The sequence below is a fragment of the Neoarius graeffei genome, chromosome 7 (assembly GCF_027579695.1).
Source record: "Neoarius graeffei isolate fNeoGra1 chromosome 7, fNeoGra1.pri, whole genome shotgun sequence".
NCBI classification, from domain to species: domain Eukaryota; kingdom Metazoa; phylum Chordata; class Actinopteri; order Siluriformes; family Ariidae; genus Neoarius; species Neoarius graeffei.
Genome location: NC_083575.1, coordinates 64,019,706 through 64,037,829, shown reverse-complemented (window position 1 = coordinate 64,037,829; position 18,124 = coordinate 64,019,706). Strand labels below are relative to the sequence as shown.

At 40.8% G+C, this 18,124-nt stretch overlaps 1 protein-coding gene across 1 annotated transcript in view; it reads right to left on the bottom strand.

The window, feature by feature from the left end:
• The window catches only part of LOC132889578 (adhesion G protein-coupled receptor A3), a 493,612-nt gene that overhangs the window by 331,342 nt on the left and 144,146 nt on the right, over nt 1-18,124 (bottom strand). The window contains exon 7 of the mRNA XM_060926228.1: nt 12,656-12,869. Coding sequence (XP_060782211.1) covers nt 12,656-12,869 — 214 coding nt within the window. The remainder of the gene's footprint in view (nt 1-12,655; nt 12,870-18,124) is intronic.

The window sequence follows — 18,124 nt, the reverse complement described above, 5'->3', positions numbered from 1 at the left end:
TCATTTGTGTCGGACTTGACTCGGATCAGTAGTGGACTCGACTCGGACTTGACTTGAAATTTTCTTTAATGACTCGGATTTGAACACTGGGAACTCGAGACTGGATTCAGACTCGAGGTTTAGTGACTCGACAACACTGCTGTTAAGAATCTGTCTGACAAGTATACATGTAAACTGAAATAAAGTACAGTAAAGCAACCGAGGCAAAACTGATTAAATTTCTCATCAATACACTAAATGATGTGTTATATAGGGAAAGAAGTGCCATGAATCTGATTCCTTCATTACTTTCTCAGTCATAAGCTTTGCGTCACACTGCATGCTACCCAGCATGGCAAGTGCTAAAAACAGTCCTGTAGAAAGGCAAAGTTTAGTCTGCAGATTAAAAAAAAGGATAATAATAATTGTTGTGCGGTTGGGAGAGGGTTATGATGGGCATTCAAATAATGTATCAAAGCAATTCGACATCCTGCTGTCACTTCTTGTGGCCATTTTGGTCCTGATATCCCACCCATTATCTGTAACCGCTTATCCTGTGCGGGGTCACAGGCAAGCTAGAACCTATCCCAGTTGACTATGGGTGAGAGGCAGGGTAAACCCTGGACAAGTCACCAGATCATCGCAGGGCTGACACACAGAGGCAACCAACCATTCACACTCACACCTACGGTCAATTTAGAGCCACCACTTAACCTAACCTGCATGTCTTTGGGGGAAACCGGAGCACCCAGAGGAAATCTACACAGACAGACATGCAAACTCCACACAGAAAGGCCCCTGTCAGTCACTGGGCTCGAACCCAGAACCTTCTTGCTGTGAGGCAACAGTGCTAACCACTACACCACCATGCTGCCTGGTCCTAATGTACTGTGTAAAAACATATGGAAACTCAATCCATATCTGCCAAAAAAGAAAAAGTGCAAGCTCATTTAATAACAGGATCCACAGAGGATTGTGTCTTTCAAATGAAAGAAATACCACTTGTCCTTTCTGCATGTCTGCTTTAATGAAAATGCCATTTGGGGCGTTTCTCCCTCAAGCTTAAAATGCAAGCTAGTTTTTCTATGCAAATGCCTTCATTTAGATCTGCACTGTGATTTACTGTCTGAACATCACTTCAGGAATGGTGATTGCATGTGCAAATTAGTACAACCGAAAAGAACATATTCGAGGTAGCCTGTATGAAATAGTTGAAGACAAAATTACATAATTAACTAAGTCTTAATAATAACGAGGAAATTTATCAAGATCATGCTGTCATCAGAAAGTTTTTTCAAAGGATTTCTTAATTTTACTGTGGTGAAGTTGAGTAAAGTTGGTTTCATGTTAGATAACCACCCCACGTTCACACCTCTGATGCCAACAGCATTTAAACAGAGCCTTTCAAAAGGGTTATTTGGGGAAAACAAGGCTTAATGGTTAGAGAAGCAGCTTTGGGACCAAAAGATTCCCTGGACCAGCAGAAATGACTGAAGTGTCCTTGAGGAATGGAACATAACTCCCAACTGCTCCCCAGGCTGCTCTGGGTATGTTATATGTTGCTCTGTATAAGAGCGTCTGCTAAATGCCTGTAATGTAATGTTCTTATTCACATGTACCCTATTAACATAATGTATGCTCATGTCTACACACTTATTTGATTTTATATGACAGCACTGTTGAATTCTAAACTTGTCAGAAGACGTTGATTATTTTTCTAAAATAACAGGTCTCTGCCAAGAGTTTAGCTGTAATTCAATTTATACAGTAGGTTTATATTAATGTTACATTATCGCTTCTTTAGGAACAGCTTGGGGCATCACAGTGGTACAGTTGTCAGCACTGTCGCCTTACAGCAAGCAGGTTCTGGGTTCGAACCTCATGGCTGACTGGATCCTTTCTGTGTGGAGTTTGCATGTTCTCTTCATGCATGGGTGGGTCTCCTCGTACATGTGGATTAGGTCAGCTGGCTACTCTAAATTACCCATAGGTGTCAAGTTTATTTTTATAGCACTTTTAACAATAGACATTGTTGCAAAGCAGCGTTACAGAAAATTAAAGACTTTAAACATGAGCTAATTTTATCCCTAATCTCTCCCCAATGAGCAACCCTGTGGTGACGGTGGCAAGGAAAAACTCCCTCAGACGACATGAGGAAGAAACTTTGAGAGGAACCAGACTCAAAAGGGAACCCATCCTCATTTGGGTGATAATAGATAGCATGATTATAAATAATTTGCTTCTATAACAGTGTATAACAGTGAAACCAGGGAATTCATTATAGTTTTAACATGAAGTATGTTTTGTTGAAGCTATGGAAACTTGAGTGCAAAACTGTTCATGACAACTGCAGTCCTAAAGTTAGCAAGTTGACTGTAGTCTTCAGACATAAAAGTATTACTGTAAGTGTCCAGAGCCATCTTCCAAGTGTGACTTTCGACTGTCTGTATGGGGCCGTCCTCCACAGGAATGATGTGACGAGACTCCAGCCAGATGTAGGGCATCAGGATGGATCAGGCAGGTCCGAGGAGCAGAAGAGGTCAGCATCTCAGTCTCATGTGAGTGTGTGAATGTGAGTGTGAATGGTCGTTTGTCTCTGTATTAGCCCTGTGATAGATTGGTGACCTGCCCAGGGTGTACTCCACCTCTTGCCTGAAATCAGTTGCGATTGGCTCCAGCTTCCCCACAACTCTGATGGATAAGCATTATCGATGATAGATGGATAGGAACAGCTTATTCACTGGGATTTGTATGACAGACAAGCTACCAAACTTAAGTTTTGATGAGATAACATCCTTTTGATTTGCTTTGTGCTGTATTACAGCGATTATTTTCCTATAACAGCATGTTGTTGTGTTTTGTTTTTTTCACAACTGGTTCCAAACATGTCTCAATAGCATGTCCACGTTTTCAAAAACTCTTCACACAGTGTGCTTTACAAACACCCACCTGAGCACATCAGTTAACCTTTGGTGCAAAATGCACTTCAACCACCAAGACACTTCATACTTCATCCAAAAGTGACTGATGCTGCCATAACTATAGCATATGCTCTCTAACATAAGACTACTTTTTCACTCAATGTGCAATGAACTAAAAAGCATCAAAAACCTGAAGCATTGCAAAATACGTATATTGTGTGTTTCTGTAGCTTCTATTTTTACATAATTTAGTGCAGCGTTGCAAAATAAAAGAAAAAAGTATGACATCTCTTACAGTAGATGACATACTGCAATGCCATACAAATCAGTAAATGTGAAATTCAGCTCTGTGCTAAATTTTCAATGGTATACGATCTCATCTCATCTCATTATCTCTAGCCGCTTTATCCTTCTACAGAGTCGCAGGCAAGCTGGAGCCTATCCCAGCTGACTACGGGCGAAAGGCAGGGTACACCCTGGACAAGTCGCCAGGTCATCACAGGGCTGACACATAGACACAGACAACCATTCACACTCACATTCACACCTACGGTCAATTTAGAGTCACCAGTTAACCTAACCTGCATGTCTTTGGACTGTGGGGGAAACCGGAGCACCCGGAGGAAACCCACGCGGACACGGGGAGAACATGCAAACTCCACACAGAAAGGCCCTCGCCGGCCACAGGGCTCGAACCCAGGACCTTCTTGCTGTGAGGCGACAGCGCTAACCACTACACCACCGTGCCGCCTATGGTATATGATAGTACAACAAAAAGTGCACAGACACCTTTCATCTTCCGGTTCAGTAAGAGAAACAAGAACACCACAAGGGACTACCACTTGATGTGTACTGTAGCCCTAATGCTGATCCATTCTTTCTTTTGGATTTGTTGTGAAACTTTTTCACATATAACGTTGTATGAACTTCGCATTTACGGCAACATTCTCCTTTGCCTTGAATCTTGGAAATATGTAAATCTTAAGCATGTCTTACTGTATCCACCCAGACAATCTCATCTCATTATCTCTAGCCGCTTTATCCTTCTACAGGGTCGCAGGCAAGCTGGAGCCTATCCCAGCTGACTACGGGCGAAAGGTGGGGTACACCCTGGACAAGTCGCCAGGTCATCACAGGGCTACCCCGACAATCATCCACAAATATTTCAAGTCAAGTACTTAAGGAAACTTTTGGTCTGTTGGTTTGCCGGTCACAATAATGTAGATCGCACTACTGAGTGTGGTAATTTGATGGTAGTTGCATGATCTCACCGATAGCCCATGACTTACAGATACGGTACAGCAATAATAGTGGAAAAATCTCTTCACTGACAACTACATGTATATCCAAATTTTGCCTAATATATGTGCATACACATTTCAAAGCAAATGATCACTTTTGTATAGATAGTAACAAGGCTGCAAACAAAAAACTGAATAAACGTTCTGCTAAAATCAGGATAATTAACAGTTATTCCACGAAATCAAGTTGTACTTAAGCTGATAAGCCATGTACGACGAGATTGAGTGGAATAATTGTTTTATTCTATCCACATTCACTGGATTTTGAGAAACAGAACATTTTTATTTTTATTTTTAGCAAATTCAATAAATAAAAACTTTGTACAAAATGTCCAACAAAATCATTTCCGCTTAGAATGTTAACAAACCGGCGAAATGACAGTAGCAATTTGTGAAAAATGCTATAATAATTCTTGAAAAACAAATGTTCTTCACATCAAATATTTTCATTCCACATTTTCTTGCTTTTCTTTTGTATTTTTAGGGGTTTTGTTTTCGACTAGAGTTTTTATTTCGTCCTAGGTTGGTTCTGCAACATGCTCCGCCATTTTGTTTTTCTCTACTCACGGTATATGAGCTGATATCCTAGTAGTAGCGTAGCCAATCAGAGCACGTGATTGCTCATATCCAGTGAATGTGGATAGAATAATGTGTCTTATTTCAAGCATATATTTTCATTTGTCTATCAAAATGCAGCATATTTCCATCTACAGTGATCAAAATTTTGTTAGGTTTTGAAATGAAGGTTAACTATTTTGAACAGAGTATCTAAATGTCTGCAAAATTTGCTGTAGTTGTACAGAATTTTGCTGGTGGTAAACACTGACTGAGAGATGTATTCATGAAGTGGTGCTTGAATGCATTTTGCATCAGAGCGATGCAAAATTACACACAGTTTAATGCACATAGCCTACTGATATGGTGAATGTGCTTTGGAAAAGCGGACATGGTATTGAGGCAAGTGTGAAAACAAGAAGAAGAAGAAGCCTTTGTCACACATATTCTGAACATTTTTGACATGTTTTAAAGGCAATGAGACATGAGTTTCAGTTTCAGTTCACTCTTCCCAGCGTGTCTTCGAGATCCACTTTGCACCTTGTGATGTCATTTACACAACTGGTCATTATGAATCATCCACATGTTGCTCACTAATCATGCTCAATTCGTATTTTTAGCATTTAGGATTGTATTAAATTAGAGCCTTGGAAGATGATTTGCTAAGACTGACATAATTTATGGCTTGTTAAAAAGCACAAGCAATGCGACTGAAACCTCTGCTAAGACACTGAACGAACTTTGAACACTTGTTACACTGACAGGACTCAGACGCTTGAACTTGTCATGATCATTTTGTCAAAAACCATCACTCCTTGCATGGGCATGTTTTTTTTTTGTGTGTGTATTACACGTAATGTAGAGATTACCTGAGATTTTGAACACAAGGCTGAGTTTCGGACACCTATAAACAGTTCATTCAGAATTTACAATGTGGCAACAGGAATCAGCTTGCATGTACATGTGTGCATATACTTGGCTCTGGCTTGTGATTAAGTGGGCCAGTGTTTTGGTTGGCAGCTTGGGCAGACTGGCTAGTCTGTGGTGGAAAGGAGAGCAGTTCCTGACACCCCACCTCCTCATCTAGTGGGATCTCACTGCTGCCAAGAGCAACATTACAGCATGAACTCCATGTGGGAAAAACGCCTGCAGAGTTTATGTGTAGAAAGGCAGTGCGAGGATTTAATTGCACATCTTAATCAGAAGCAGAGTGACAAGAAATCCATCACATGCCTGCTGAAACAGGTCTCACCATTCACTGGAAGAGGAAATACATAGAACAGGACAAAAGTAACTCCTGCAAAGGTGGTCATGCATTACAAAATACAAAGTCAGACAATTACTACATGGCTTATACACATAAAAATAAAAAGCAGGCTCTGTGGCAATAAACGATGTTCATTTCTGACCCTTGTATTTGTTTTAGGTCATTTTTCACACTGGAGTTATTTTCCTGACCTGAGGCCATGTGCCTGGAGAGTTCAGTATATTTTGTAGAGTGTGGAAACTGTTTTTGAGCCCAGGAGCAGTCCAGAGAACCACTCTCCAGTTCTCTTGAAAATGGTGGTCTGGGGGCTCGCTTCAATCGAATTATTAGTACGGCCTGCATTATGGGTGGAAGCTACCCGCTTTCTACAGATGAAAGAGAATGCCTTATTGATATTTGGAGCGACAAAGGCTTTCAGTAATATTAAAACAAAAAAGAAACTCTGCCAGAAGGATGAATGTACACGACTCATTGAGAATGTCAGGAAGCCCAACAGAAGAAATCATACATTAGTGTGTTGATATGGGTGGTACAGTGGTTTGAACCTTTCTCTGTGAATTTTGATTGTTCTCCCTGTGCTTGTGTGGGTTTCTTCTGACTGCTCCGGATTCCTCCCACAGTCCAAAGACATGAGGATAAGGTCAACTGACTACTCTAAATTGCCCACAGGTGTGAATGTGAGTGTGAATAGCTGTCTGTCTCTGTGTTAGTCCTGTGATAGATGCCCAGGGTGTAACCCACCTCTCACCCAATGCCAGCTGGGATTGGCTCTAGCTTTCCCATGACCCGCAAGGGATAAGTGGCACAAAAAAATGAGTGAACCAATGAATGAATGAATGAATGAATGAATGTGTAGGTATAGGCCTATTCATAGGATTTGAGCAAGGCGACTATAATTCCATTATCTCCGTGGTTTAAGCGAGTGCACTGGGAATGTCAGAAAGATCCATGTCTCGTGACATCCTGTATAGCTAAAAACCTTCTTTTACAAGTTGGCAGGGGACATGCCATGCATCCGAAGACCAGTATTTGATAGTTGGTACCAAAGGAAAATTCCATCCATTATCTGCAACCGCTTATCCTGTGCAGGGTCAACGGCAAGCTGGAGCCTATCCCATCTAACTATGGGCGAGAGGCAGGGTACACCCTGGACAAGTCACCAGATCATCGCATGGCCGACACATAGAGACAAACAACCATTCACACTCACACCTATGGTCAATTTAGAGCCACCAATTAACCTAACCTGCATGTCTTTGGGGGAAACCAGAGCATCCGGAGGGGACCCACGCAGACACGGGGAGAACATGCAAACTCCACACAGAAAGGCCCCTGTTGGCCACTGGGCTCGAACCCAGGACTTTCGTGCTGTGAGGCAACAATGCTAACCACTACACCACCATGCTGCCCATCAAAAGGATTTTTTTAAATCAAATAAATAGATAAACTTAGTGCTTACCATTATGCAAACCTATGTGCACAACAGTGATGTATGGAAATGAACAATTGATCCATAGTTCATAAGGAATTCTTCTACATGAAAGCAAACCTGCAAAAAATGAGCCCCTCCCCCAAACAAGCCCAGAATCGATCCTGGGTGTGGACTGAATTCTTCTTGCCAAGTGTGAAAATTTCTTTCTGCAGGTTATTTTGATCAGTGCTGTTAGAATATGCACTCCACTACTTAACTGGCATAGCTAACAAACAATACTGCCTTTCACAACACTAAAAAGAGGATCCAAGTGGACAGACTGGATGAGAAAAAGCTGTAACAAACACAGAAAAACAGAGTGAAGAAGTGCAAGAATCAGGATGTTCATATTCTCTGGAGATCACACTGAGTCAGTCACTGTGTCCTGTTTGACACTGAGATTTCCCATTGCCATACAACCATCATCACTCACAGTAAAGGGACCACAAGGCTCACAGTGACGAGGGCAAACAACGACAGCATAAAAGCGAGCATCCTCCTGGGTGGTTTATGAAGGCTGCAGCTTTCAGCACGCTCTATGAAAACTGCGAGCAAAGCGTTCCAGCCGTGTTGACACAGGAAACATATTTCTGTCAGCACTCCATCAATATTTATAGGCCAGCTCACACCAAAGGGAGAGGCAGTTAAACTAATCAACAGCGCTGCACTATTTTCTCACACACTAACAAGCACGCACACACACAGAGCTGAGCAGATGTGCATTGTGTGGGTGTGTTTTAATACATGTTGCACTGGTCAGTGAAGCAAAATGAAAGCATAAGGAAGAGCTGATTATTAGCAAAACATGTAGCAGATGCTAGCCACATTATCACCAAAGATAGCATGAGAACCACGTCTAACGTGCCTCAGAAAGGACATACGCAAGTGGAACTTTGCCCATTTATTTCTATCCTGTCCTTCCTGATCATTATCAAGGGTGATGATAATTCAAAAATAAAGCACAGCTGGGATAAGGTCATGTAAACATACTAACACGGACATAAATAAATCAGACTACTTCAAAATATATAATGCTACTACTGTGTTGGCATAAACATAACTGAATGCATAAATTAATGTCAGCCTTTAATAATTTAATAGATGTTAAATTATTATTATTATTTTGTTTGGGTGTAAGCCTGGATGTACTGACCTTCTCTCAGCCAGGTATTTTCATGTCTAGATTTAAATGGAACTGCTCATCATAAAGTCCTGTCATAAACTTTACAAATTTCTTTTTGTAGGTACAGTTGGCACAAGAAATAGACTCGCTCTCATATACATATATATAAATAATGTCCAGTTAAATAAAATTTCTTGCTTACAAAGATCAGGATAAGCAACTAACATGACTCAATGGGGATGACAGTTACCTTTTAACGTTCAACCATTAATGATTAGTTTATAAAACATCTCATCTCATCTCATTATCTCTAGCCGCTTTATCCTTCTACAGGGTCGCAGGCAAGCTGGAGCCTATCCCAGCTGACTATGGGCGAAAGGCGGGGTACACCCTGGACAAGTCGCCAGGTCATCACAGGGCTGACACATAGACACAGACAACCATTCACACTCACATTCACACCTACGGTCAATTTAGAGTCACCAGTTTAACCTAACCTGCATGTCTTTGGACTGTGGGGGAAACCGGAGCACCCGGAGGAAACCCACGCGGACACGGGGAGAACATGCAAACTCCACACAGAAAGGCCCTCGCCGGCCCCGGGGCTCGAACCCAGGACCTTCTTGCTGTGAGGCGACAGCGCTAACTACTACACCACAGTGCCGCCTTTTATAAAACATACTAATGATTATAAATACAAGACAAAGTGGTTTCATAGTGGCACTTCATGTTACCATGTGACATGCCTGTTTAAATTTGACTTCTCTGTCCATTTCTCTTTAAACAATTATCTTTTTCTGACTCTTTGTTTGCTTGTTTGTTTGTTTAATTATAAATGATAATAATTAGTTCAATTTAGATAGCACCTTTCGCACACCCAAGGTTGCTTTACAATTAGGGGAAAAAAAGGCAAGTCCACCAAAAAAGCATCAAGATGTAATTCCAATGGCGTAGCTACCCACAGTCCCACCAAAAGGCACACAAAGATAAATCCCACACCGCCTGCATAGCCATCGTGACGCCGCCAGGCAACATCGCTCAGAACACCGTGCCATGTTTGCTCGTTTTGTCATGTAGCAAACTCAGACAAAAGCACTATCTGTTCTCTTCTGTATACACAATTGTTGAGTGTCGCTGTGATTGACAGGTGCGAGAGAGTATGCCACCCCTCCCACACAGAGAGCACAGCTAATTTTGATCTCTTGGACTTCCAGGCAAGGATGGCCCCGTTGGCTCTTTTTAAACAAGCCATGTCACCAGTTCACTGCTCAGACTCGAGAGGGCAAATAAAAAGAAAAATCTGTTGAAGTATTTGAAAACTCTCCTCTTTGTAAACTAATGTCTCTCGGCCTGTAGATAGTCTCTGGTGCAGTGAACTGTGAACCAGAACTATGGTCAGGTTCTTATATATATATATATATATATATATATATATATATATATATATATATATATATATATATATATATGGGTCCGTCTCAGAAACTGGTCTCTCATTTGGGACATTATGGTCAAAAAATAAATTTTCTAATTTTACTATTTTTTTTGGATTTACCTAACGCTCAATGTTTCTTTTGTCATGTTTAATAAGAATAAAGACAGTATCTTGCTTTATCTGGCCTCCACTGTGGAAAATATTTTTGATTACAATTCAAATTATTTTGTAAAATTGATTTACATATAAAATAACTACATCATGAAGAATTAAAGCCCCTCCTTCACAGATGAGTGAAAATATTGAATAAATTTCCTCTTTTTGATTGCTTGGGTTCAAAATGCCAAGTTATGATGACTGAATTGATTATTCACTTAAATATGAATGATATGATACATTTTGGGTATTTGATATGGCGAAATGGGACACAATGGAAAAATCAACACCACACCGGAAAGATGAGAATAACGGCGGTGGTAAAAGAACAGCAACTGTACTGGCTGAAGGTCACGCGGGTCTCTGCTGCGGCGCGTGAGCATTGGGACATCACTACCGCACCGGACAGAGCGCGAGGCGGGGGTGGGGCAAAATGACTGGCCGTAGATTCTATCAAAAGTTCTATCTAAATTGACCATGGTTGCAAAATATTGGCCAAAAATACGCAAACACTACGAAATATGAAAGTAAGATGAAAAAGAAACATTCTATTGCCTTATACTGCAAGACTAAAACAAAATAAAACTGTCAAAACTCACCTTTTCAGTGATAAAGTCCGAACAGATCACCCGCGTAACAGAAAGACCGCAAATGGAAGCACGATCAACTTCTAACTGTTGGACTAGAAAATTCCATTCTACACATGCAAATTGTTAATGTGTGTCCTTCCCCGCACACAAATAACACGCTACAGTAACAAATAGACCACAACTCATTTTATAGCTCAGAAATTCATACAAGACCAGCTACCATCGTAACATATTCTGTAAGAAACATATTCTATACCTCACTTTCAGCTTTCGTTTTAAAAAACAAAATCACAGATTTATAACTAAATTTTTATATGGCATAGTGATTTTAAGTTACTGCTTTTGGTGAGGTAGTGACCTTGACCCTGAGGCTTTCCGTTTAGATCAAAACACACGATCGTATTGGTTTTGGGTCTGCGGAAAATGGAGTTACAACGGTGATTAAATATTTTGCATGATGTTTTATTACGGTTATGATTATTCTGTGAGCGCACCAATCCTTAGGTGTATAAAGTTACAACTTAAAATACAATCAGTGATAACTGTAGACTTTTCAGTGGACTACAACCTTTTTAAGGGAATGCGATGTAGTCAACCATTTATCATGTCCCAGATCAAGCCGCCATTTTTCCACAAATTTGCAGAATTTTTGCCAAATTCTGAATAGAGTATTCACATCAATGATTTAGTTTTATCTGTATTATTTCTTTCATCATTTTATTTCAAATTAAAACCAACATCACCATTCAACATCACAAGTCAAATTCAAATAGTTTATTGACTGAGTATATTTAGTGGGGTACCCCCACAGTACCCAGTTTCTGAGACACACACACACACATTTTATATATATATATATATATATATATATATATATATATATATATATATATATACACACACACACACACACACAAACACACAATCCACATTCACTGGATATGAGCAATCACGCACTCTGATGAGCTACTCTACTACTGGGATATCAGCTCATATACTGTGAATAGAACAAAACAAAATGGTGGAGCTTGTTGCTGAACCAACCGAGGACAAAATAAAAACTCTGCTCGAAAACAAAACCCCCAAAAATACAAAAAGTAAAAAATATGGAATAAAAATATTCAATGGTAAGAATGAGTCTTTTTTTTTTCAAGAATTATTATTATAGCATTTTTCACAAATTGCTACTGTCATTTTGCCGGTTTGTTTACATTCTAAGTGGAAAGATTTTGTTGGACATTTTGTATAAAGTTTTTATTTATCAAATTTGCAAATAATAAAAATAAAAATGCTCTGTTTCTCAAAATCCAGTGAATGTGGATAGAATAAAACAGTTATTCCACTCAATCTCATTGTACATGGCTTATAGCCAACTCGGCGCTACGCGCCTCATCGGCTATCAGCTCATGTATGACTCGATTTTGTGGAATAATTGTTAAATATATTTACTATCTCTGATAGATTAGATAGATTGGGTTTTCTCAGAGTGCTACATTCAGGTCATTAAATTAGTTGGCTCTGCATGCTGAATGCATTCCAACCGTATTCCTAGAGGCTCACACATGTAAGTGAACACCCTTTAAAGTGCACAAGAGGACAGACAGCACATTAGTTGTAGGTTCTGTCCATTAGACAATTATTTCTACCACAATAATATTAATTATATATCATATAGTTTACACATGAAGTCATAACATACAGGAACTCTGATGACACCACAATGCACAGAATAAATGCTACCCCAAAACAAGCTGCCTTATTTTTGTGGCTGTGTTACAATCATGCAAATATGGCAAAAAAAAAAAAAACCCACAGTACTCACTCTGATTCCTTCTTTCTCTAATCTCTCACTCTTACCTGGTGATGAGGCAGCAGTCATGGATAATGCTGTCCTCCACATAGACTCCTCTCTCTTCATGTGTGTGTACAGGCCAGTGGTTCTGGCTCCAGCTCAGAGTAATGGAGGGGTCCAGGTAGGAGGCGGTGCACTGCAGCGGGAGTCGGTCACCCCGGAATACGAGCTGCCTCTGAGACGGGATCAACTGAAGCAGAGGAAGCTCCAAAGGAGGGTCTGTAACACAGGACAGTCTGTAATTTGTGTGGTCCTACACTAGACATAACAAATGACCTATGGGGCCTCATACACAGACATGCAAATGACAAATGCACACAAGCATAATTTAACTAAATATTAGACAATATTAGGCCACATTCATAAGGAGAAGGTATCGTAATACTGAAATCACTTCAGATATAATAGCAGACTTAGGCTAGTACATTTGTGTGCATGGGGTGTAGTTGGCCAAAAACCCAGATGTGTCTCAATTACACACCCTTCTGACCTCAAACATAGAGCATTTTTTCTTGTACAAGCAGTAAGTTTTGCATCACTGTTTGACAAGTTATCAATTTGACTTTTCTAAACAGCAAACTAAGAGTATAAAAAATATGGAAAGTACATAAACTACAACCCCAATTCCAAAAAAAGTTGGGACACTGTGTAAAACATAAATAAATAAAAACAGAATGTGAAAATTTGCAAATCATGGAAACCCTATATTTCACTGAAAATAGTACAAAGACATATCAAACATTGAAACTGATAAATTTTATTGTTTTTTGAAAAACATATGCTCATTTTGAATTTGATGTCAAAACTGACATTGGATGCCGGTAATCTTCAGGCCCTCAGGTGGCACTGCATTAAAAGCAGACACGTGTCTTTAGTGGAAATCACTGAAGTGTTCCTGAGCCCATGCAGAAAACCATTGTCTGTAAAAACAGTTCATTACTGCATCCACAAATGTAAGTTAAAACCAAATATAAACAATATCCAGAAACACCGCCACCTTCTCTGGGCCTGAGTTCTTTTACGATGGACTGAGGCGAAGTGGAAAATTGTCCCGAGGTCTGATGAATCAAAAGTAGAAATTCTTTTTAGAAATCATGGACACCACATCCTCCAGGCTAAAGAGGAAAGGGACCATCCGGCTTGTTATTAGTGCACAGTTCAAAAGCCAGCATCTGTGATGGTATGAGGGTGCATTAGTGCACATGACATGGGTAGCTTGTACATCTGGAAAGGCATCGTTAATGCTGAATGATATAAACACGTTTCAGAATAATATGCTGCCATCCAGACAAAATCTTTTTCAGGGTTGGCCTTCCTTCTTTCAGCAAAACAATGCCAAACCACTTTCTGCACATATTAAAACTGCATGGCTCTGTAGCAAATGAGTCCGGGTGCTAAACTTGTCTCCCATTTAAAACATTTGGCGCACTATGAAGCGCAAAATACGACAAAGGAAACCCCAAAATGCTTAGCAACTAAAATTGTATATCTGGCAAGAATGGGACAACATTTCTCTTTCAAAACTATAGCAACTGGTCTCATCAGTTTCCAAACGTTTACAGAGTGTTGTTAAAAGTAGAGGTGATGCACCACAGTGGTAAACATGACCCTGTCCCAACATTTTTGAAACATTTTGCTGACATCAAATTCAAAATGAGCATATATTAAAAGAAAACAATAAAATTTCTCAGTTTCAACATTGGGCGGCACGGTGGTGTAGTGGTTAGCGCTGTCGCCTCACAGCAAGAAGGTCCTGGGTTCGAGCCCCGGGGCCGGCGAGGGCCTTTCTGTGCGGAGTTTGCATGTTCTCCCCGTGTCCGCGTGGGTTTCCTCCGGGTGCTCCGGTTTCCCCCACAGTCCAAAGACATGCAGGTTAGGTTAACTGGTGACTCTAAATTGACCGTAGGTGTGAATGTGAGTGTGAATGGTTGTCTGTGTCTATGTGTCAGCCCTGTGATGACCTGGCGACTTGTCCAGGGTGTACCCCGCCTTTCGCCCGTAGTCAACTGGGATAGGCTCCAGCTTGCCTGCGACCCTGTAGAACAGGATAAAGCGGCTAGAGATAATGAGATGAGATGAGTTTCAACATTTGATATGTTGTCTTTGTACTATTTTCAATGAAATATAGGGTTTCCATGATTTGCAAATTAGCACATTCTGTTTTTATTTACAGTTTACACCGCGTCCCAACTTTTTTGGAATTGGGGCTGTATATTGGGCACACATTATGATATCATGACCTCACTGTCGTGTTTTGTAGCTACATCAATTTCTGCACCCATTCAATTATTCAGGATAGGATAGGATAGGATAGGATAGGATAGGATAGGATAGGATAGGATAGGATAGGATAGGATAGGATAGGATAGATGGATGGATGGATGGATGGATGGATGGATGGATGTAGCCTGTCCAATCAATTCTGTTATTACTCTTGAAAATAGATGCAGCAGTTTTCTCATCTGCCTAAGTTTTTTGCTTACTGCCACCATCAGTAGAAAATAGTAGGCTTCTTCTAGTTCATCCTGTAAAAAGTAGGATCTGCAGGATACAGTGCTCTTTTATAAGCTTCCAACCACTCCAACCATATTTCACTGTGCAGGGATCACAAACTAACATGCTAACTAGGATTCATGCAGCCTCAATATAGTATTATCGATATAGAATTTTATTCATTGTTTATTTGAACATCATCATCATCATGCTTTCCCTCTTGGCACAGTAATGGTCTTGGAGCACTCCTGCCTGGATCAGGTTGGAAATCTCCTTTCCAGCAGCTGCACATAGCCTGATTTGTCTATCATCAGACGTCTCGCCTGGTGGATATCGATACCCAGCAGAGACGGAATCTTAATCCAAACTCTCTTAGACATTTTGACATCAAACAGAACCTGTTTCTGAAGTGTACCATTTTCTAATCTACAAATGAGTCCAATGTATTTCAAGTGTTGAATGTAACAGTAATCATGGATTGGGAGTGTGTTAGTTATCTCTTGCAGTAGGGCACTGGAGATCTTAAAACCCCAGTTTAGTTCACCATCAACCTGGGGTTTTGGGTCGAAGTTTTTGTTGTGTTCTCTCTTGGATGGTGCATTTCTTCATACATATCCCCCTCAGACCATTTTCCACAAAAATCCATGCCATATGATCTCAATTTTGTTGAGTTCATTTTCAGACAGCACCCAGCATACTGTACAGAAGTCATGAGCAGACACATGTAGTGAGAAACTTCACTCTTGTTGATAGTCGTATTCTATGGTCTGTTAAGACATGCTTCAGCTTGTTCCATTTTTGAAATGCAGCCCCCATCCTGGCATAAAGGAAGCCAACATCATCGGCGCTGTCATCCGTTACCCCTTTTCCACCAAATCAGTTCCAGGGCTGGTTTGCAACTCATTCAACTTGCGAGCCAGCTGAGAACCAGTTTGCTTTTCCATAGCTCGCGGTGCTAAGGGAAGCCACGTCATTACGTCGTTGCATACGTCATTACGTCGTTGTATACGTTAGTTACGTCGCTACGTTTGCATAAACCTTGGAGCGAATATCGAAGCAAAAACAACATGGAAGAAGCAGCAGCAACAACAACAACAACAATAATAATAATAATGGATGACTTCGCGTTTGTACAGCTGCTGCTTCTCGTCGCTTAAAAATGGCGATCTTTTGCGGTCTTGTTATTGTTGTTGATCTTAACAACTCCGCCCCCCCGCTGACGTAAGCGGTTCTTTCCTCTGGCCCAGCAGAGAGTTGGTGCTAGCCTGGAACCGGTTTTTCTGGCCCCAGAGCCAGTTCTTTGTCAGTGGAAACAGAAAACCCGGTTCCAAACTAAGCACTGGCCCCGAACCAGCCCTGGAACTGCTTTGGTGGAAAAGGGGCATGTAATGGTCTATCCAAGGTATTCATCACTACGTACATTCTTTAATTTGTTCTTTCTAACAATTATCAAGCTTTCCTGACCCTTTATCTCTTCATCAACATTGAAAGCCATCGTTTTGGTTTTGTCCTACAACATCTGGTAAAGGTGTCATATATTTGAAGAATATTCTTAAGTTCCTTGACAGAACTGACAAAGAAAGCCTCATCACCTCATCATCGTATAGAAGTTCAGTAACTTGATAAATACCAATTGCTGGTGCATTCTCTTGGCGATACTTCATTGGGAATGCAGTAGTCAACTTTGAGGCCGGTCTGTGGATATTTTGTCAGTGGCGTGGCATGCAATTAGTATCACAAAATCCATATAGATATTGAAGATGAGGGGTGATTCCATTGTGCCTTGCTGGCATCCCACTAGTGTTTCAAAGAAATGAGTGCTGCCTTTGATGCAGGCTTTTGTGCCAGTGTATAATGCACATGGGGTGGTATGGTGGTGCAGTGGTTAGCACTGCCACCTCATAGCAAGAAGGTTCTGGGTTCAAAGCTCATGGCTGGCAGGGGCCTTTCTGTGTGGAGTTTGCATGTTCTCCCCGTGTCTGTGTGGGTTTCCTCCAGGCACTCCAGTTTTCCCCACAGTCCAAAGACATGTAGCCTAACCGGCTACTCTAAATTGTCCATTGATCAAGCTTGGAGAGGGATTGGCTCCACCAAGTTTAAATGCCCTAGACACACCAATGATGGACTGTTAAAGTGTCATCAGTGGTGCCCTTGTAGGCTATGGGAAGAAGGTGTGGCATTTCAGCCAGATCTCTAAGCATTTGAATAGAGCATCCCGCAGGATCCAATCGTATGCTGCCTTTAGGTCTACAAAGGCTATAAAAACTGGGCTTTTTGATTGTTTTGAGTTTTCAAGCAACTGACAAAGAATACGAGTATATATGGTATGGTATGTTGATCTGTTAGCTCAGAATCTGAATTGTGATGGCAGTAGGATATGTTTGTCAGTAAATCGGCTGAGAATGCCCTGACTACAAACATGGACACCTCAAACTACAACTCCCAAGTCTCACAGCGCCCTCTGACTCATGATTATTGAACTCAGCTGACACTCATTTCCCTAATCACCGCTCTCCCCATTTAAGCCTCTCACACATGCCACTTCAGTGCAAAGTATTGTTCTGCTCATTTCAGTACATACCAAGCCTTATTTCTCTGACTGCCTATTGGTTTCTGACTCTTTTCTTGCCCTTTGTCTCATCTCTACCATGTTGTTCATTGGTTGCCCGACCCTCGCTAGTCCCTGACCATGATTTCGGTCTTTTGTTTTGGCTTCATTTACAGTTTGTTTCTCGTCTTCTTCTGCACATACATCCGTAAGTGCCTGCACTCTGACAGTGTTCATAGGCTTCCTGAAACCTGGCAATGATAATCCCAGATAGCACTTTAGATATGGTTGCAATGATACTCAGCTTTTTGTAGTTTTCTGCAACCGATTTGATTTCTTCTTTTGAATGTTTGCCTTCTTGTTGTTTGTATTTCATCACATTAATCATTCATACTTGACTAAACATTCAACTTTCTCTCTTGTTTGTCTCTTA